The sequence below is a fragment of the Stegostoma tigrinum genome, unplaced genomic scaffold (genome assembly GCF_030684315.1).
Source record: "Stegostoma tigrinum isolate sSteTig4 unplaced genomic scaffold, sSteTig4.hap1 scaffold_67, whole genome shotgun sequence".
Lineage (NCBI taxonomy): Eukaryota > Metazoa > Chordata > Chondrichthyes > Orectolobiformes > Stegostomatidae > Stegostoma > Stegostoma tigrinum.
Genome location: NW_026728611.1, coordinates 929,586 through 952,463, shown reverse-complemented (window position 1 = coordinate 952,463; position 22,878 = coordinate 929,586). Strand labels below are relative to the sequence as shown.

At 40.0% G+C, this 22,878-nt stretch overlaps 1 protein-coding gene across 1 annotated transcript in view; it reads right to left on the bottom strand.

The window, feature by feature from the left end:
* Positions 1-659: 659 nt before the first annotated feature.
* The window catches only part of LOC132209135 (ral guanine nucleotide dissociation stimulator-like 1), a 56,665-nt gene continuing 34,446 nt past the window's right edge, over positions 660-22,878 (bottom strand). Inside the window, exons 17-27 of the mRNA XM_059644302.1 lie at positions 21,755-21,858; positions 20,889-20,967; positions 18,348-18,434; positions 17,754-17,786; positions 15,763-15,914; positions 13,973-14,032; positions 11,322-11,496; positions 9,352-9,567; positions 5,818-5,932; positions 4,240-4,354; positions 660-945 (exon numbers count right to left, since the gene is read on the bottom strand). Coding sequence (XP_059500285.1) covers positions 4,242-4,354; positions 5,818-5,932; positions 9,352-9,567; positions 11,322-11,496; positions 13,973-14,032; positions 15,763-15,914; positions 17,754-17,786; positions 18,348-18,434; positions 20,889-20,967; positions 21,755-21,858 — 1,134 coding nt within the window. The 3' untranslated portion in view covers positions 660-945; positions 4,240-4,241. The remainder of the gene's footprint in view (positions 946-4,239; positions 4,355-5,817; positions 5,933-9,351; positions 9,568-11,321; positions 11,497-13,972; positions 14,033-15,762; positions 15,915-17,753; positions 17,787-18,347; positions 18,435-20,888; positions 20,968-21,754; positions 21,859-22,878) is intronic.

Genomic DNA, 22,878 nt, shown 5'->3' with positions numbered 1-22,878 from the left:
GGCAGTTTTCCAGATACTTCCCCAGAATCCAAAGATGAGGAAAACTACAACAGTACACCCACTATTCCTGGAGCTATCTCTTTTATCTGTACCACCAATGCTTGTGCCAGCACGAGTTTCCCCACAGCACTGATGTGACAGTCACTGCAAACACCATTATTCAACAGTCTTGCACAGAAATTCTTTGAAAGTGCATCAAGGCCAATGTGGCCTTTGCACTAAAGCTTGCATTTTACAAATGGCATGGGGTCAGTGATGCAAGTGAGTAGACGGATATCAGAGGCCATTTTTAATGGAGGCACCTTTCCCACATATTGCAAACAAACTCTTCCAATTCTGTCAGAGCCATTATTTGTTCAACCAGTTTGTCCATCAGCTGCCCCCCCCACCCCACAAATAGAGATTTCCTGTGTGGTGCCAAGGTACCTGCCTTGCTCTCCAGGATTATGACTGTCAATTGCCCCTGATACATGGTTCGTGGAGGTGAGCTCTCAACACAAATTGCTGATAGGAGGTTATATTTAGTGAGGCAGCACTAATTAGATATGAAGTATACTCCCTCAGCCCAGAATTTGTCTTCTACTTCAAAAGAATGAAACAAAAGATTGCAATTTAAGTTTTTTAATTTAAAACAAATGTAAGAACATTGAAAACATTTATTGAACACTATTTTTAGAAACAAACTTAGACAAAGAACTCAGATGATTTTCTCTTCTATCTGTGGCTGGTATTGTTGGCATAGCCTCGATGTTGAACCATTTTAATTTTAAAGTGGTTATGTGTAAATGTCTAATTAGTGAATCCTATGTCGAGCACCAAGCGATTTACAGGAGGAGAAGGAAATAAAATACATACGACCTCTCAAAAATCAGGGCGGTGAGCTCTCTAAAGCCCTTCCTCACTAGAGCTCATTGATTCACATTGGGAAGGAGGCTCGAACATTGCCTGTGGAAGAAAGGAATGCCAGAAATGTTAAAGTGCTTGTTGTTCCTGGTGTTAATTTATACATCGTGCAAATGTGAATTTGACAGAGACTCAAATACTGTTAAAAATTCCTGATATTTTGCTACTTTGAATGGATTTTTGTTTTGGATCCATTTGAAAAGTGAATATACATAACCAACACTGTTCTGCACGTGAGATGTGATTGCATGAAGATAAAAAGGTCAATGAATGAGTGTCAGATTAGGCTGTTAACCAATGAGACCCACTTGAAACAATGACAGGTCTGAGTAATGGAACATAAGCAGATAAACTAGGAACAACAAGTGTCTTACAGTATTCATGTCTGAGGTGATCTGGTCCCCTGTGCATCTTTTAAATACCTTTTATCCCCAAAATGGTTTGCACTTTACAAATATATATTCTCTTATACGCGCGCGCATCTCACAATATCACCATTCAAAATAAATTCATTATAAAGCTGAGCACTAATTAAAGTCTCAAACGAGTGCAATACCACTGGCAAAAATACACAATGCTGTTACTTCTTGCAGTTGCAGTCAGTTGAAAACATATCAATGGGTTTTTAATGCAGAATTAGTTAAAGCCTCTGGAAACAAAAGGTTGGCTGGAGACTTTAAAGGCCGAGCCAAACTGGCCAGCTGAAGTACTCATCATCCCACCTAATGGTCTGGATAAATGGTTAGTTTGTTAGTTTTTTTTTCCCCTGAGATGGCTTGCACTTTACAGATATATCCTCTCATACACACACTCTCTCACTCTTACACTCTGACAGTTTCATTCAGTCTCAGACTTACACACATAGTCTCACTCAGCCTGTTATAGTCACTCACACACACTCAGTCAGTCTGACTCACACTTCACGCAGCCTCACTCACACTCAGTTTCACTCACAAATAATCGACTCATTCACACACGTGGACTGACTCCCTTCCCTCACACTCTCAAACAGTCTTATTCACACTCAGTCTCACACAGTATCACAAGCACAATCTCAAGGGTGGCACGGTGTCTTAGTGGTTAGCACTGCAGCCTCACAGCGCCAGGGACCCGGGTTCGATTCCAGCCTCCGGTGAGTGTCTGTGTGGAGTTTGTACATTCTCCCCATGTCTGCGTGGGTTTCCTCTGGGTGCTCCGGTTTCCTCCCACAGTCCAAAGATGTGCAGGCGAGGTGCATCGGCCACGCTAAATTGCCCGTAGTGTTCGGGGGTGTGTGGGTTGTAGGGGGATGGGTCTGGGTGGGATGCTTCAAGGGGCAGTGTGGACTTGTGGGGTCAAAGGTCCTGTTTCCACACTGTATGGAATCCAACCTAATCTCACGCACTCTCACTCATACAGTATCACGCTGACTTTGCAGCTTCAGTCACACGCATACACAGTCTCACTCTGACTTTTTCACACATACAGTCTCATTCTCACTTCACACAGTCTCATACACGTAGTTTGACTCCCTCCCACACAGACACTCACATTGTGTCACACGCACAAACTCAGGCTCAATAACACACATGCCCAATTTTGACTCTCACGCACCAACTCAGTCTCACTCACACAGGCTGTCTCTGATACTTTAGCCAGTCTCATTTGAGGGCACAGTCTCACCCACACAGAGACTCACTCACACAGAGTCTCACCTGCGCACAGTCTCACTCGCACGCAATCTCACCTGTACATAATCTCACTCGCACACAGTCTCACTCATAACGCTGTCTCACTCGCATGCAGTCTCACCCGTACATAGTCTCACCCTCACACGGTCTTACTTGGAGGTTCAAACACACAGTATCACTCTGACTTCCCACGATTTCACTCTCACACACCTTGCCTCTCACATTCACATAGCCTCACTCATACACAATCTCACTCTGAGTTCACAGTCTCAATCACACATGGTCTTGTTCAAACTCACTCAATTACACATGCTCTCTCACTCATACATTCTCACACAATCTTATTCAGTCTGACTAATATTCAGTCTCACACTCAATCGTACATTCTCAATTAATCTCACTGTGTCACTCAAACTCTCACTCACAGTCACACTCACATCGGATCACTCGCAGTCTCACTAACACAGTCTCACTCACACACAATCTCTCTCAATCTCTCTCACACACACACATTCTTATTCACACACATGGCCTCACTCTCACAAATGCACGGTCTCATTCACATACAAATTCCTACTCTTTCTCTCTCAGTCTCACTCTGACTCACTCACACACGGGCCCACTCAGACTCTCTCACTTACACACATGTTCTTAGTCACACACACGTTTTCACTCTCACAAATGCATGGTCTCATTCACATACAAATTCCTACTCTCTCTCTTAATCTAACTCTGACTCTCTCTCTCACAGTCTCACTCACACATATGGTCTCACTCACAGTCTCACTCTGACTTCATACAGTCCCACTCTCTCACACCCACTCACACAAACTCTCAGCATCACTCACACAGTCTCACACTGACTGTCATTCAGTCTCACTCACACATACAGTCTTACTCTAACTTCACAGTCTCACTCTTTCACACACTCACAGTCTCACTCACACATCGCTTACTCTGACTCTCACTCACACAGTCTCACTCATATGTCCCACTATGGCACAATAATTTTATGTTAAATTGTTGTAAAATTGAACATTAAGTAAAAACAGTTAAGGTCTCAAACAAGTGCAATATGACTGGCAGTAATAAACAACTCTATTATTTCTTGTAGTTACCCTTTGTTGAAGGCATGTCAATGGCATTCTGTCCAAATTAGTTTAAACCACTGGAGAAATAAAAATATTGAAGGCAGGAATGGAGTGCTGAAGAGTTTAAAGGCCAAACCAAACACTTCAGTTGAAGTATTCATCATCCTGCCATTGGCTGAACAAATGGCTGGTTTGCTTTTTAACCAAACAACCATTGAGGAACCCAGGCAAATTCAATCACAATTGGTCAACAAGATTGATAAGTAGAAGATTCTTTTTCTCATCCAACCAATTGATACATGACTGTGATGTTCATAGAAGACCGGTGGCAGGGTTCAATTCTCCAGCATTCCAGAAAAAATAGCTGATGTGCAAGATGTTTGAAAAGGACAAAAAAGCACTGGACTCAAAAGTTAATGTTAAGCAATTGTCTGAAGTCAAGTCACTCTCTCCAAATTGTCCAATAATTTAAAGTAGAACACTGCCAAAGTAATTTATTCATATATTGCAGGGTTTTTGATACTGAGCAGAGATTTTAGATCCAATAGAGTCCCATGAAACATTATGTTCCTTACAGCTAAAACTTGCATAGACATGAAGATCTTCTTTCGGTGAATCTCAGGATGAAGTCGTGATTCACTTTCTTGTCCATTGCGTAATACAGGATGGCATCGGCCGGAAGTATGAGCACTGAAAAAGCAGAGGGAAAGCACATTATTATTCACACGTGTTTTCATCATATTAATTGTGCACAGGTCCAACTGCTTCCTGGGTACGGAAATATCAATGGCTGGGAGGAACAGAACAAATGTACTGCAAGGATTCAGAACGTATTACAAAACACAAGAGAAAATCTTGGAGTTATACCAAATTAGGTAAACTCAATAACTGAGAACCATTGTATCTGAGACCCATTCTCAGGATGAGCATTGTTTGTCAAGACTAAAATCCATTTCAAACCTCTCACTGTCCGATGGCACATGCCTTCTTCATGACAGTTTGTACAATTCAGTGGCTTCATTGGGCCAGATATGAGGCTGTGAAGAGTCAGCATACAGTAGCCCAGGTAAAGATGTCAGATTTTCCTTACTACAGAACAATGCAAAACCCCAACTGATTCACGAATGACCCAGCAGCTGCAAGGTCACTTCTGCTGATACCAGCATCAAACACAAAAAGGTGCAGTGTGTTCAACGTGAAAACACTGAGAAAAGCTATCCTCCCCTTCAGCATTGTGTTGGAATCTTGAAACTAACACCACTGAGGGCACCTAAATCAAACACGAGTTACTGATCCAGTGAATGGCCATTTTCTGAGGGCTATGATGGATGCAGAATAAATTCCAGCTTTGTCAGTGAGACTTACATCCAGGGAACTGATTTTTCTTTTCTGTGAAATCTGACAGGGATAGCATGCTGCAAAGGCATTGGGACCTTTCATTTTCATAAGGCATTCTGCTTAACACAGCCTGGATGGCAAGTTTTAAACCACAGCAGAATTAAACCCATGAGACCTCGTTTCTACTTTTCACCAGGAAATGGTTGGGGGAGGGTTGCGACAGATTAGCAACTTGACAGCAGTGACCCCATCCATGTTTCTGGTCTCTCAGCCACGGGCCAAAAAGAAGGGAAGAACAGATTAATTTCAGCAACAGGAAACATTTATTTTGGAATAACCAGTTAAAATAAGAATGAACAAAGCAGAACAATGTGCTAACAATGCGAATAATTCAGGATTTAATGCCACACCCAAATCCTGATGTACATCCTTCACTCAATATGGCTTTAGGTAGTTTTACAAAAGGGCTACTGGACTCCAAACACTAACCCTGACTTCTCTCTACAAGTGCTGCTACTTCTGCTGTGCTTTTCCAGCAGTTTCTGATTTCCAGCATTTGTGGTTCTTTGTTCTGATTTGGCTTTAGGGCAATCTGATGAAATAATTTGCTTTTATGAGGTGCAGATATTAGTTGTTTATTGGCTTTACATTCCTCAGACTTGAATCCTGCTGAACATGCTTGGATATGTTCAATGATACAAATTTAGATATCTGCAGCTTTTTGGTGAAATCAAAAGAAAATATCAATTCCCTTGCAGTGGTTATGCTGTTCAGAAATAGATTTAACTTAAATTGAAGCAATTTCCACTGCTCACCTTTATTTGATTCAATGATCTGTGCTAGAGCAAATTGCTGAGGACGCTCGGGTTCAAATTTGAGCGCGGTGATGGCTTTGTTGAGAACTTCAGATACACGATCTTGATTAGTCACCTAATTAAAACAACATTCACTTTTCATTAATGCATTAGACACACACACCAAATGAAATATATAATGCCTCAATTTCCAAAGGGCTTATAAATATAGCTGCTTTCACCCAGAAAACTAATTGGGACATTACACTGAAAGCTGTAAAAGTTACATTAATGAAATAATATCTGGTAGGACAGTTATTGTAAAATCTGCATTCGATGCTCCATAACACAGTTACTGTGAACAGTAAAGGTTGGAATTTGAATGGAAACAGAGCCCAGTGATCAAGTTTACTTATACACACAGTTTGAAACAAGTAACTAATGACGAAATTCATAATTTAAATAATCCACTTCCATCCCCTCCCACCCAAAACCCCCATACCATTTGACATAATGGGAACTGCAGATGATGGAGAGTCCGAGATAACAAAATGTGGAGCTGGATGAACACAGTAGGCCAAGCAGCATCTCAGGAGCACAAAAGCTGATGTTTCGGACACAGACCCTTCAACAGAAAAGCTTTGTTTCAAGGCTGAAGAGATGACAAGAGAGTTGCAGTGGGAGAGAGATCCACTGAGGTTTTTCCGGAGAGAGGAGGGTAACTTCTTCAGGTTAGGTATCCCTGGAAGCGGCTTCACAATGAGGTTAAAATTGTATCAGAGATAATGGGAACTGCAGATGCTGGAGAATCCAAGATAACAAAGTGTGGAGCTGGATGAACACAGCAGGTCAAGAAGCATCTTTGGAGCACAAAAGCTGATGTTTCAGGCCTAGACCCTTCATCAGAAAAGGGTCTAGGCCTGAAAGGCCAGACTGTGTGCTCCTGAGATGCTCTGCTGCTTGGCCTGCTGTGTTCATCCAGCTTCCCACATTGTTACCCCCATACAATTTGCCTGCTTTTAACATTTATTGTCATTACAGCAAATGGCTCAATGTTGTTTGTGAAGTCTGACATTTCCTAATGTTATGCTTATTCATATAAATTATTCATAAAATTGCTTTAACAGTTTGAAACATTTAGCAATTTGTGATTTGAAGACAGTGCAAATATTTAATATTCAATCATAATGTGACTGTACAGGAATAATATTTGATAGGCAGGATATTGAGAAGACCAGTTTTTTGGGCAATTGTCTGCTTTTGTTTAATTCTGTGTTATATTTGGAGATTGCTTTTCTCAGCTCAAATTTGAGCAATGACCTGGAAGATGAAATGCACCAGCAAATTTTCTGTTTCTTCTGGAGAACTGCAATGTTTTCTGGTTGAGTAAACTCACACTTAATTCTACTTTAATTTTGCTATAGTTCATGGCTAAAAAAATTACTTTTGCCACCCAGTCTAAAGCAAAGATCATATTAAATATATTAATGGATAGCAAATCCGAAAAATCCAAAAAATGTAGTGGAATTAAATTCCTGAGGAAGTGGCAGATGCAGACACAATTACAATGTTTAAAAGACATTTGAATAAGTACATAAATAGGAAAGGTTTGGGGGGATATTTTGTTCGGTACGTCTCGACAATTCTATAAGTGGTAGAGTCAAATATTACACAACTAGAGATTAGATGAACTACATTATCTTTCTAAAGAAGGGTCTAGGCCTGAAACGTCAGCCTTCCTGCTCCTCTGATGCTGCTTGGCCTGCACTGTTCATCCAGCGCGACACCTTGTTATTTTACATTAACTAACATCTCCAAAAGTGATCTTTTTTGAATCACCAATATCTTTTCCACTCTGTATGCTCAGACTTTAAATGATTAATCACTAATTTTAGTGATTCATTGGTGATAAATTGGATTTTCTAAATTATGTTCGAAGAAGTGCCACGCAAGTGTGCAAGCAAAATTGAAGCCTGTGGAATGAAATGGGCAGTGGCAGTATAGACTCAAAATTGGGTGAGGATTAGAACATAGAATCATGAAGAACAGTCATTTGCTCAGGCTAACTAAAGTAAATGAGGGAAACTGTTCACTGGTCCTTCTGACACTATGTACCAAGGTCAAAATCTAAGGTAATTGGTGGGGAGAAAAACCAAAAACAAAAAAGAATCCTGCTTTTTCCAAACTGCAATATCTGAATAGGTGGTTAAAGCAGATTAAATTACTTTCATAAGACGACTGAATAATTACATGGAGCAAAATTTGCAGGGCAGGGCTAAAAAGGGCAATGGTGGTGGTGGTGGGGGAGGTGGGTGGCGAATTTAGCTACTTCTTACTGAGATTTAACACAGACACAATAAGTCAAGCTTTTTTTTGCTTTGTGATAACATTCCACGATTCTCTAGTTGGCCTCTCATGACTGTATTAGTTGGCAACAATTTGTTGCACATTCATCAGGAGACATTTTGGTTGAGAATTTTGTTTTCTGTGTTTCATAGATGTTCAATTTAAACAAGCTGTTTGCCATTTGCTTATCCAAATTCTGCCTCAGATCTTAGGCTGGTTCTGCCCCATCTCCAGCTCACTGACAAGCTAACAAATATTCTCTTTACCAGAGTAAAGAGGCGCTGTTTGTTAACAATATTTAAACACTAGAAGCAATTTCCACACATCACACTGACCTCTGTGGAGGCACAATCAGAGTACGACTGATCCTGTCAAGGAAAATGCATGACCAAACATAACAATCTATGTGCCTTCTAATTTGGCCAATATTCCTTCGGCTTCCCTGAACTAGCCAGTAGGCAAGTATTCTGTTTTGGATTGCACTCTTGCTATTGGAACGCTTTGCCTGCAACGGTAGTAGATTCACCAACTTTAGGTACATTTAAGTCATCATTGGACAAGCATATGGACGTACATGGAATAGTGTAGGTTAGATTGGCTTCAGATTGGTATGACAGGTCGGCACAACATCGAAGGCCGAAGGGCCTGTACTGTGCTGTAATGTTCTATGTTCTTCTCCAACCCATTTTTGATGTGCTTTCTTCCATGTACCAGCCTTTTAAATTTCACATGAGCCAAAGCCAGGAAAGAAATATTCAATATCTCTGTTAGTATTACTCGATTGGCTTACAGATGGACCAAAGTGCCTGTGGTCAGCTAACTGAAGATCTGGTAACTCCTTGCTGATTTATTGTACAGTTAATGGTGCGTGTTAATTTGTGATATTTCCTCTTCAATAGTTATCAGCCAGTCCCCAAAATGGGGCAACAGAGTGCTGCACCTTGCCATGTACACTTAAAGGAGAAATGCAAGGAAAATGTGTTCAGGCCTAAAACCTAAACATTGCTACTGCATTACAAAACAGGATCAAAATGATGGTCAAAGCACTCTCATAGAGCAAAAAAGGCTTCAGCAATGTGGAAAATACACACTGAATATGACTGCATGGCAACAAATAATTGGGATAAAAATTCCTCTTGCGATACTGGCAGAGAGCAATGGCAATTATTTGGACCGAGCATGACGACAGCAAACAGTCCAGGGACTTACCAAAATAGTTTTGAATTCTTGTGCTCTGTCCTCCTCTAATCTGACTCGGATGAGGCAGCTTTTCTCATTCTGGCGGTTGTCCCTCCGACGTGTTGCACACCAGCAGCTGCCCAAACCCGCACGCCTACCAGACTTGGCTGTGTCATAATTTGGTTTTGCTGATGCACCACTGTTGGATAAACCTCCAGAGGAGGCAGTATCCACGGATCTTAATGACTGTGGAATAATTATTTTGTTTAAGAAAACGTTTGTCAATTGTTGCATATTAGATACTTCCCCCTTTCCAGTTATATATATTATTACACAAAATATGCTCTCCTGCTGCCCACAAAGGTGAAGGCATTCTGCGCATGACAGCCTAATTGCAAGAACATGAAGTTGCACATGAATTCTTGGTCATTGCTGTCTTGTGAAATATTTAACTTGCAGTTCTTTCCTCTACCCGTAAAGATCACTTCTGAGGAATTATACTCCCGCTTGTGTTTACTAGCTGTTCAGTCAACATCAACAATTCAGTACTTAGCATGCCCATAAATTACTAATTAGTTTCCTTCGGCACAATAATTGTGGTCATTTCACTTGACCATGTAAACTGGTGCTTCAATTCTAAGTTTGTCAGATAAACCTTTGGGGTTTCAGTTTGCACACAGTATGTGAACATGCTTACATAAATATTTATTTGCCCACTTCACCCTGCTACGCACAGAAATCTTGAATACAACTACACTGTTTGAAGTTAAAACACACATTTATGAATTGCAGGTGACTGCGAATGGGCCAACCAGTGCATTGTGCAGGTCAGAATGTGTGCGGCACAGCACCACTGGCAGAAAGAAAGACAGACAGCAACAGCAAACCATACAGCAGAGAACTAAAGAAACCAGAAGTGAAATCATCCAAGTCACTGCAGCTCTCAGTTTATGATTAACATACAGGGAGTCACAACACTAAACAGGAGAATCCATAAAAAGGAAGAGGGTATTTTGAAACAAAGAAATACCACTCCAAAACACCTAAATGTGACTTAATAATACTTAGCCAAATTCATGGGGAATACATTATGAAAATATCCCTGGGACAAGTCCGAGACATATTCTGTAAACAATAACCATAACACAACTTTGATAATCTCCCAAGATACAATGGTCTTCAGCAGAGAACGCACTAATCAACAGCTCAAAGCCCAAATATTGAAGAAAAACAAAAGGTGCAGTCACGAGGACTCCATGCAGAGAGCTGCATTACTTTGTTGCAATTGCTGGATCAAGACTTATCCAACATACTCTAAATACTGTTTTTGTGGGCAGTGCGCTTCAAGCTGCGACAGATGTACCCCATGCACTAAAATTTACTGAGTAGAAATTAAACATGCTGTGAATAATTAAAGATGAAATATTTTGGCTATTAGTATAAAATCATATAAAATATCTAAGCAAAACAAAGCCAACAGCACAACTCAAAAAAAAACAAATAAAATCAGCTCTCACTTCGTGAGCGAATAATACCTTTTCTGGAATCAAATGCTTCAGTAACCAGCACAAAGGTTGAATTTTGCTGGCAATTGCACAGCTGTCTTGCCTTCGTTCTGAAAGCAAGTAACCCAACTTTGGCAAGTGGGACCTGGGATGGAAAATTGCTGGCAGCAGCCAGTTATGAAGATGCTTGGTGGAACGGCATTCACATTAAGGATTTCAGTCTGGCTGAAACATCAAAATGGCTATTCGGCTAATAGCTCTTAAAAGAAAGGCGAAGGAGATTGGCTAGGCAGCCATCTAGCTCCAGTGGCTGGGACGGTATCACTGAGTACCCTTGTATCCTCTTGACTGCCAAAGTGTAGTCAGGATAATAGACGGCAGGAAGACAGAAGAAAGGAAGGAAAGAAAGAAGAAAAAAAGTGTCTGGACATTATTAGACAAACCAGAGTCTCCAAGAACAACATATTTTACGTGATGAGTGCCTCACTGTCTCACCTTTTCCAGCGCTTTTTGCGAAGTGCTCGGCTCTTCCATTTCCAAGTGGCTGGAATCGGATAAAATGTTGGCTGCGGTAATGCTGTTGTCTGAATCCTCATTCTGAAGGGATGCTCGCTGCTCAGAGCTTTTAGTTTGAGTGTTGTGTATTTTAACACCTCTCTTTGAAAACAGGCTGCACAAGGGAAAGGGGACACAACAAACATGAAAATGTCATTGCATTCTAGAGAAACTGTTAAAAAAAATTAAACTAGAATGAAGGTATATTGATGATGTGAGTACCAGGAGTTTGATGTTCGCCACATTTGACCTGTGAGAAATTAATAGTGGCACACTCATACCAAGAGCTCGCATTACTAGTATTGAACACCGTTACATTGTCTCATTGTTAGGGAGTATATGAATAGGTTACAATGTTTGCATATTCCAATGGCACAAGAATCTGGACTTTTTGCAGTGTTTGTTCAACTTGCTATCAACCTCAATCTCATGAAAGGCAAAATGTGGATTTGAATACCCACAGGGTGGAAAATTTCCCCCAACCTGGCCACATGCTAATGTGTATGTAATTTCATCCCAAAAGCTGCAGTTTATTAAAAATAAAACGTAAAACAAAGTAACACCATTGATAATTGATAGAAAACTGTATACAACACTTTGTAAGGTAGGACAGTGTACTCTGAATTTGGCCTTCAGTATATTGGTACTGCAAACATTAGGATTTCTATTCAGCAATTTGCATTTATATTGCATGATTTACATCGAAAATTTTCCAAAACTCCCAAAAGAAGTACAGCAGATGGCATGATAAATAAATTCCCACACTGAAAATCCCGATTGTTGGTATATTAAGCATTAAATAGTACAGGGAGCAAGAGCAGATGGCTGCTGAAATGTGAGATTGCACAATAATGCCGCAATGTTGATTGCCTGCACTTCGAGAATCACAATTAAGCCACGGAAGCCTAAATCACATCCATGTAACATCCACACTCATGTAAAGAGAAGATATCCTAGGAAGTGAATAAGTGTTTCCCTTCTCTTTCTTGGTTTCTATATAACAATAGTCACATGTCACAGTCCAGATCACTGCAAGGCACAACACAGCAACAAGGCATGGTTTTGCTTCTCTGAAACTCTACACGGGTAGGTGGTGGAAAATCTGACTTTGCTGAGTTCTGGTCAGTCCTTACCTATTGAACAGAAATATAAGATAATATCCCCAACTCAGGAAAATTATCAAAAACAATAACTTTGAAGTCTTTACACATGTATGCACAACAACACAAACACATACTTTCACGTCACCCACATGGAAAGAGATTTGAGTTTTATAGACAATAGGTGCTGGAGTAGGCCATTCGGCCCTTCGAGCCAGCACCACCATTCATTATGATCATGGCTGATCATCCACAATCAGTATCCTGTTCCTGCCTTATCCCCATAACCCTTGATTCCACTATCTTTAACAGCTCTGTTTATCTCTTTCTTGAAAGCATCCAGAGAGTTGGCCTCCACTGCCTTCTGGGGCAGAGCATTCCATATATCCACCACTCTCTGGGTGAAGAAGTTTTTCCTCAACTCTGTTCTAAATGGCCTTCCCCTCATTTTTAAACTGTGTCCTCTGGTCCTGGACTCACCCATCAGCGGAAACATGCTTCCTGCCTCCACAGTGTCCAATCCCTTAATAATCTTATACGTCTCAATCAGATCCCCTCTCATCCTTCTAAACTCAAGTCTCCAAGACCAGTCGCTCCAATCTTTCAACATATAATAGTCCCGCCATTCTGGGAATTGACCTTGTGAACCTACGCTGCACTCCCTCAATAGCAAGAATGTCCTTCCTCAAATTGGGAGACCAAAACTGCACACAATACTCCAGGTGCGGTCTCACCAGGGCCCTGTACAGCTGCAGAAGGATCTCTTTGCTCCTGTACTCAATTCCTCTTGTTATGAAGGCCAGCATGCTATTAGCTTTCTTCACTACCTGCTGTACCTGCATGCTTGCTTTCATTGACTGATGTACAAGAACGCCTGGATCTCGTGTGCTTCTCCTTTACCTAACTTGACTCCATTGAGACAGTAATTTTGAGGTGGAGCTTCAAATGTGAGAAGCATGGCTGATAATTTTTCAACAGAAGATATTTCTGCTGCCTGCTGGCCCACAAAGTAGAACACAAATCTGATTTTTCACTCAAAATCGTTAAACATTGCTAGTTTTCATTATACAGGCCCACAAATATGCAAATTTAATTCACTGTAACACCTTTTTTGCTTACTTGTCTCTCATAAACAAATTTATTCCGGTGAAATTTAGCCATGGTGCAGAAACTTCTCTGGATAAATGAGAATCACTAGGCAATACCAAGCTCATCACAGGTCCACATTCTACACTCATGGTCATAGCAAAGAATCTCTATCAATCAGTCTACACTAGACACATGCACGAGGTGAGAATAACAGCACCACTCCTTGCATCATCTCAAATTACTCGAACAGTTACTAAAAAATCTCACTCCAATGAAGCAATAATGACCACACATCAAATGTCTCTATTTGTCAAGGAACAGATGTAATTACCTTTCTGTCCATTCATCCCAATAATAAAGGAAATAATGAGATATTTGCGTTGCTTAACATGGGATACTTACCAGCTGAGGCGTTTAAACACACTCTTTTTGGGCTTTGGCGGTTTCTCGAGTTCAGAGGAGCTGCAGGGTGGCAAATAAACATTTTCAGACAAGATTCATTTAAAAAGAATCAGATGCTTTTGTTCAATATTCTTATTATTTATGGCAAAATCAATCATTTACATAGATTTGAAATTGCAGAATGATAATTTTGTTTGCAAAAGGCACGTGATTTCAGGCAGGAGAACACTTAACATTACTTTGACTAATGAGCGACAAAAGTTCTCACTGTAGGCACATCGATCTTTTCTGCTTTATGAACAGCAGATCAAGACAATAAGAGTTCTGAAGAAATGTCACCAGACCCGAAGGATAACTCTGCTTTCTTTCCACAGATGCTGCCAGACCTGCTGAATGTTTTCAGCAATTTCTCTTTGTGTTTTTGATTCCCAGCATCTGCGGTTCCTTTGCGTAATTTTTTACCAAGGTTATAACCCCCTCAGTCTTTTTGCAGAACACGTGGAATTGAACAAAATGGTCGAATTTCTACAGCAGGAACAGAAAAAATTAACAAGGACTGGGCTTGAAAAAAGTTAACTGGAAAACATGAGAATCAAACTTCCAGTGCCGAAGGTGATACATTAGGTTGTAAAGTTATACAGGAGTTTCTCTGGGCCTCATCCACACTGTCATGTGAATGTACAGACAATGTCAAACAATGAAAGGTAGTCATGAATCAGTCACTTCAGGTGACTAAAACACCACATGCCACATCTCGGAGGTAGTAAAATGAGGAGTATATCTCTTGACCAGACTTTCTGTTGCTGATATTTTCAGACAAACTGTCCGAAAATCAACTAAACTATCCGAGAAGTCCAAAAGAACTTTAAATATAACTTATGATCCATGCAAAGTGAATTTCGGTAACATTTTGTAATTACTGTTATAAATAAATACCATGTTTGACGTTGGCCCAATACTGACTGTGCCACTGATGGAACTGACGATAATGCCAGGTGCTTGCTGCACATGGGCATCCATAGCCTGAGGATGGGCTTAATAGTGAGCTTTGATTTTCAAAGCAGGAATGTAAATTGCTACATCACATACATTTTATATAAGAACTTCGGTCCACCAATTTATGAAGAAGCAAACTGTTTTCAAACAATGTAATTATTACAAAGCCTGCTCTGTCAAAACTAAAAAATAGTTTCAGTGATCTATAATCTGGTTCCTTAATCAACTCTGGTCCAGGAATGGCAAAGTGTTTTGTTTTTCAGTTGGAGATTATTTTTGGTTGCATTATTAAAAATATACTGTGGCTATTTCGAGATGAGGGAATGATGTTTTTAGGCAACCATTGAAAGATACTTTAAAATGCTGGCCAATTGTGTAGGGTTATTGTTAATTTTATGTTAGTAATAGGATTATGTATTTGAAAAGAAATTGGAAGGTAAAGAAACATTTCTCAAAACTGGTACAATTTACATCTGGATTTGTAGGTGCACCCACAATAGGAGCTCTTGGACATGTTGCTAAAATTGGTCACTCATCAAGTTTTTTGCATTTTCCTGCAATCATTGGCTTAGTGGTAGTATACTCTGCATTATTATATACCTTTGAAATGCATTTTGATGCACTACAACAGAATTGATTCATTGAGCAACTGGCTTTATCCTCATAGGTCAGAATTCATTGTCAAAACTTTGAAACCAAGGAAAAGGAAGACAGTAAGTAAACTGGCAGCTCACTAGCATTAAACAGCAATTATAACTAGAGAAGATTTCACACACAACCCTTAACTGTTTTACCTGCACACTCCTACAATACCAGTTACGTACTCGCTATCCTCACTTAAGTATTGTTGCAGAAAGAACAAGTCTAGAAAATTCTCGTTTGGACGAAGGGTGTAAGATGAGCAAGCAAACTGCAGGGATTTGATACCCAAAATTATTTCATATTCCTGAAAGAACACAAATAAATAATGAGCTGTTAAAGCAAGTTTAAACTGCTATAATTGCTCCTGCTAAATCCGAGTCCATGGTATTTTGAACAGCATCGATAACTTTATTCAAAGTGCATAGTACATCATGTCACAAAAATATTTCTGCTTTGGAAATAAATGACACGAACGTGATTTTTGAAGGAGATATTTCTGTACAAATTATCCAGGATGGTTTCAGGACACTAACTCCCAAAACAGTGCTTCAAAGATGGATTATTTTTAAAAATGATTCATTTAAGAACCATAAGCTGATTTAGGGTGAAGACAAGAAATGTTATGAAAGATCATTCATCCATGCAAAAGGAAGTCTGCCAAGTACAAAATAAGTGGCTGATCTATAGTAACTGATACCAAGACAGACGGTGAAAATGTTGAGTTAATTTTTCAAGGTTGCACCACCATGAAATTGAATGGACCATGAGCAGCTCGAAGTTACTGGACTATTTTCTTTCAACCACAGTGGCTTCTTGGTTGAATCTTGTCACAATTTGACATGTAAAAAGGGGCAGACCTTTCTAAGTCAAACTCTGACAACATGTTACTGCCAAGTTGTAAAGTGCCAGCCAGTTTTCAACAGGTCAGTGAAAAGAAACACTTCACTACATCCACATCAGCCACGACAAATGGCGGGCCATTTGACAGATTACATTCCGAGCTGGTGAATTGGAGTCACACAGCGTTGGATGCCTATTTTACCACCCAGCTGATTTTACATCACATAGCCCAGTTTGGCAAATTCAGCATCAGCTGCTTCTGATCGGAACCTATTCTATTCATAGGGACCTCAAGTTACAGCTCTGTAAGCAAGAATTCATTGTTTGCCATAAGGTCAAATTCCTCTCAAATTCATATTCTCAGGTTGCCTGCTGAATGTTGCAGTACAAGATGAAAATACAATCTGAGTGGGTTATCTCTGGGTGCTCTGGTTTCCTCCCAAGGTCCAAAGATGTGCATGTTAGGTGGATTGCCCATGCTAAATTGCCCGTAGTGCCCAGGGATATTTAGCTTCAGTGAGTTAGACATGGGGAATGGGTCTGGGTGGGACCCTCTTCAGAGTGGCCCTATGAACTTGTTGGGCCGCATGGCCTGTTTCCACACTATAGGGATTTGATGATACCCTCAACAGTAGCCATGACAACAGGGATGTTTGAGAATTTGGTATTACCAAATTCAGAAATATGGAGTAAAACATACTGCCCAGTCAGTGAGAATCCAAACAGGTGCACTCCCTCAATTTCTGACATCCCATGATGAAATGATGCCTCTCATATAAAGGAAAATACTAATATGGAGAGATTGTTTACCCAGTGTCTTCAATAATGAAATAGCTTCCATGACACTGAGATTATTTGAACAACATCTTCATTCACATAACGCCTAGCATATCCTGTACATGGCTGTGACTGTTCAAAGGTAAATTGCAGCACATTAGCAGCGCAAAAGCAGTCTATTTGACTGAACTGCTCCATGCTGATCTATACACCTCTCCCACCTTGCTTCAAACTCTAAATATGCCGTTGTGTCCTTTCTGACATCTAACTTTCTCTCAAATACATCTGTGCTCATCCTCTCAACGAGTCCTGGTAGCAGCAGCTTCTGCATTCTGGCTGCTCTGAGTAACAAAGCATCTCCTTAATTCTTTATTGGATTTATTAGTGACCATATACATTTAGGATGCTGTTGGGGACTCCCCCTACACCCCCATCAAGCAAATAAAGCAGCACAAGATTGAAAAGCATGCTTTTCCCCTTTCATACAATTCCAAACATTTTGTACAGTGCAATTTTCAGTACTAACTTTTTGTCTCTTGTCAAAGTTGATCAAGCCATTCTGTAAGAGATAGACAAGGACAAAGAAAATTAATTCAAATGTACAAAGGTCAAACAGTACTACAAGATCATGAAATTTAAAAGATCAGAAGTGAAATACAAGCTCTGTAAACTTGGTTCCGTTTTAGTATATCGTCAAAGGCCAATCACAAATGATCTATCATACCACCAGGTCATATCTTGGACACTACATAGAGTCCTTTGCTCCAGTCAAGTAGATCAGTACCAAGCTGAAGACATTCTCAGCTGTTCAACTGCTCAATAGGCAGTGACATCCAGGTAACCAATTTACCTGTACAGAATAAAAATGATGTGCAATTTATCCAACCTTTTGAAAAACTAAACCCATATTCAATTAACTGCAAAGTGATTTGCATGTTCCTTTGTTTACAAATTGTTTGATTCACAGCACAAAGCATCAAATTATTCTGATTGGGATTATTAATCAAGCTCATTCATTTTTTTATTGCTTTGATTCTCATCTACAAGCAGCTTGCAATGAAACCATAATAATAGCGCTCATCAGCAAATAAGGAATCCAAATCTTGTAAGAGAGACTTACTGAATGGTAATTCGGGAAAGCCGAATCCAGCGCTGAAAATTCTGTTAAGAAAGTTCCCAGGTACGGCACAATTCCCTGAACAATATCCTGGAAAAAGAGAGGTGAATTTGTTTAATCCATTGTGAACTCATTGTCCTATTTCTCAAAATTACTACTCCATGTCTTATTTATTCCCTTGATCATACAACTAAATCTATTTAGAATCAAAATTTAGGATTCAAAATTTTAGACAGTTATACAGTGGAATGCAAAGTTAGATCTATAAAGGCCAGGCAAGTTCAACGTTTGATCCCTGATCTGTGAACTGGAAACCAAACTCAATATTTGTGTAACCTCATCATTTGGAGATTGGAAATGTTCTACGTAGTGTGCAATTTCGCTTGAAGATAAAAACAATTTACCTCACCAGATCTCCAAAACTTTGTCTCAACAAGTTTAAATGTCATTTTTTTTCTAAACTCAAGAATATAATTCTTCTCAATGTCTTTTCATAGGACACCTCTCTTACCCAAAGAAATAATTTAATGGTCTCAGACGGTGGGTTGGTTAAGAACCTAACAGCCTAGGAGATCTATCGGAATTGGCAAATTGGAACCAATATTGGGTTTGTGGCAGGAAGTAAATGCGATTTTTGAGGGGCTTTTCGGCAACTTGATGCTTTCATCCAGCAGCATACCACAGGACACAGTAATAGTTCTTACTGTGCGTACATTAATGTTGAAGGCACGAAAGCTCCAAGTATGAACAGCCGGTTCACAGATGACACAAGAATTGGACGGTTGTAAACAGCAAAAAGCCTTAGTCTCTCGGGTTACACATATGGGCTGGTTAGAAGGCTTGAACAGAGGCAAATAGAATTCAATCCAGAAAAGTGTGAGGTGAAGCATTTTGGGAGTCTAATAAGTCAGGACAATATATGTTCAATGAGATAATAAGGTGTGGAGCTGGATGAACACAGCAGGCCAGGCAGCATCAGAGGAGCAGGAAAGTTGATGTTTTGGGTCTGGATGACAGAGGATCAGAAGGACCTTGGTGTGTGCATAAACATATTCTTGAAGGCAGGAGGACCTGTGGATAAGTTGATAAAATATTGGATACTTGCCTGAATATAAGAGCAAAGAAGTAATGATGGAACTGTAAATAACATTAGTTGAGCCACAGCTGGAACAATGTGTGCCGAGAAACGAAGGCATTTTGCTACTTACTACCGCTCCAATTCTTGTGTCATCTGTGAACCTGCTGTTCATACTTGGAGCTTTTGTGTCTTGAACATTAATGTACTCACAGCAAGAACTATTGCGGTGCCCTGCACCATTGCCAAAGCACATTTGTGTAAGATGCTGCAAGATTAGCAAACCATGCACTGTCATTCACTGCATAATCTGGGAGAAAGCTTTATGGAAGTTATACAACTGTCCAATCATGAACTCACATTTTCCCCTGTATACTTACAGAATTTTGCACCACAAAAACAATCATCATGCAGAGCACACATTTTTGATTATAAAAGCAAACCTACTTTTAGATTCAATCTAGATCAGAAAAATATGTTGAAATTCTGCACAGTGCACCAATCACAACACACAATAAACAAAGTGTGACAGCAGGGCAGTAGAAATTCTGGGGCAAACATCTGGAAAGCAATGTAAAAAGATCGTTCACTGCAACTGGAACATTGAGCAGTTTGAAACATGGAGTGTCTGTCAAACTGACAACATGCTAGCATGATTACTGCATTTCTCCCTCTTCAAATACCAGCTTAAAAATGCTTCAATTCCATCTAAGAATGATTTAGAGAATAAGAAAACTTTGACTATTTTCTGAGCTGGACAACTAGTTTGGTAAAGTGGCACCAAAATATTTATATCTGACCAATTATTTTGTTCTTTTATCAAATTCAGGAGCAAAATGAGTGGACAAAGAGCATGATAAAAGGAGTGAGGAGGAATGGCTAGAAACTTGTCAGTTTTCGTCCAAGCTAGTTGAAACTAGATAGTTGATGTCTGAAATACTGAACAAACAAAGAGATATGAATATCTCTCCATTCCGACGCAGCAAATAGTCCTTACTGCGGAGAACAATAAAAGGAAAACATGGTAATTGAGTAAAAACACTTATGAGAACCAGTTAAATCTCTTAATGTTTTTATTAATTACAAGGCCCTTGAAGTGTACAAAGCAAAAGAAAAAGAAATTGGCACATATCGCACTTTAGACATTGCTTCAGTTCAAATTTCCAAGATAATGAACACTGAGAAAGATAATCTATGAAGGCTGCATCACTGCAGTATAACCACATTTGATGTTGATTAAAATGTTAACTGCAATATCATCAGCAATTACAAGAATCATGGCAAAACAATCTTGGAAGACTTGAGCCAAGCCAGACCACCTGGACTGCAATACATATATTCCTGTTGCAGTATTGATTGACAGAATCTGTACGCATTCAGTCACCAACTGAGTTCATTGCAGATATTTTACTATAAACTGTTGATCATGCCCTGAATATAGTCACACTGGGCCAAGTGCAACACCTTACCTCCATTAGCAGCTCTCTACTTGCCATAAAGTTATCTTCTTCATTGTTTGAAAGGTCTTCAAATGTTATCTTACTGCTCCTAGTCAAGAGAATGAGACAAATTACTCTTGACAGAATAGAGTCAAGATAACAAACAGCTGATACGGAATCTGACAAATAAGCAAGTAATACAGACAGTGAATGGCAGTGAAGCATTTTTACAGTAAGTATAGTTATTTTAGCCAAATTGTTCAGAAATGTTTTGGCAATCTCTGGGGCAGGTAGAACTTGAACCCTGATTGTTGAAACCCAGGGATGGGGATACTGCCATTGTGCCGCAAAAGCTCTTGAGTGCAGTCGTTTTGGTGAATCTCATTGTAGCAAGAGAGATTTCATTCCCAAGCTGCCTACAAAAAACAACCATGATCAAATGGTCTGAGGCACACGAACATAAACTACAGGTGTGCACTTCAAAGTGTTATAGAGTGCTTTCTTGGGAGATTAAAATAATTGTTGTCTTTGTATTTTAGCATCCCACACAAACCTCTGGCTTATATCACCCCATCACAGCATATCCACAGGAAACTGTGTCACGTTCCATCCAACAGCAGATCAGTTTTGGAACACGATAGTTAAATATTTCAAGTTGCCAAACAGTTTTCTTTTTCCACTTAAACAAATTAACTCTTCGCTCCTTCGTGAAAGAATGAAAGATTCTGCCAATTAGCCAATTGTTAGGATTGCACTGTAGTGCCTCTGGTAATCCTGTTAATGCACCGAGTGTGTGAAGATCACTTGTGCAAGTAAACCTGGAGGTCAAACCTGCAATTTCCTACCTCATACTTATCAAATAAAAATTACATGGCTCTTTCTGAACAATGACTTACTTTGACACGGCTGCCCAAGTCTTCTTCAAATTGAACACACTATTCGATTGCAATGCAGTGGTAATTGCATGCACTGACGAGAAATTCTGCAAAGTCCTACATTCCTGTCAGAGAAAAAAAGCCGTGAGTTCTGTGGAAAAAGCAGTGACTCCCCATTACCCAACACCTCAGACTTTTTAAAAAGGTTCTATCAGAAAAATGTTAGCTGAGAAAATAACAGCATTAACAAACAAACTTTTTGAGGGAAAGAATTCCATGATTCTTGGCAACTCAAACCTTGATATTTGTTTTGTATCCCTCTGAGACAACCTCTTCAGTTCCCTTGCTGCCAGCCTGTGACTGGTTAGATATGATTACTGACACCAAAGGAGAGCTCAAAAAGAGTAGGATTGAGACATGGACATCTGAGTGGTAGAAGTGGCGAAGGTAGGGGGGTGGAGGCGGGGTAATCATCTTTGGTATATCCATCACATTTAGCTCATAAATGAATTTTAGGTTGTATTATCTGACAGAATAGGAGGGCAGGACCAGTCACGTGAGATACTCATTCGAGGGAAAACAAACAAATCAGGAAATTGGGTCTACTTTTATGAGTCACTACGTTATTGATACTGAGTTAACTAATCTTACATAGATTAGCAGCTGAATGTCCTTCATCTGTTTCCACCACCCCCCCAACCTGTTGGAGGCAGGGAGAAAACTGGATCAAATCAAACCTCCCAAATGTGTACTTTGGGTTGTGGTGGAGACGAGGAGGAAGCCTGCGAGTGTTTGTTATCAGGTCTCAAAGCCACTTCTGCTTGGGGAGGAAGGCCAGGGAGGGGCAGGGTGATCACACCATTTGGGATTTCTTTGGAGGTGCGTCAATTGGCATAATCATAAGTGCCTTATCTGATTAAGGCCAGCAGGTAGGTTCTCAAGCCCAGAGTCTTCCGGCTTCAGGGAAATAAAGCTGCTGCAGTAAAATGGAAGTAATGGAGGGCACTTCAACATGGAAGCCACTCCTTGTCAACTATTGTAAAAACTCAAAATCAGAACTAGAAAAGTCAGCCAAGTGATCAAGTGATTCCTCTTCAGAATAGCCTTTGATAGTGCCAGTGGATATGTCAGGAACTCTTTCATCC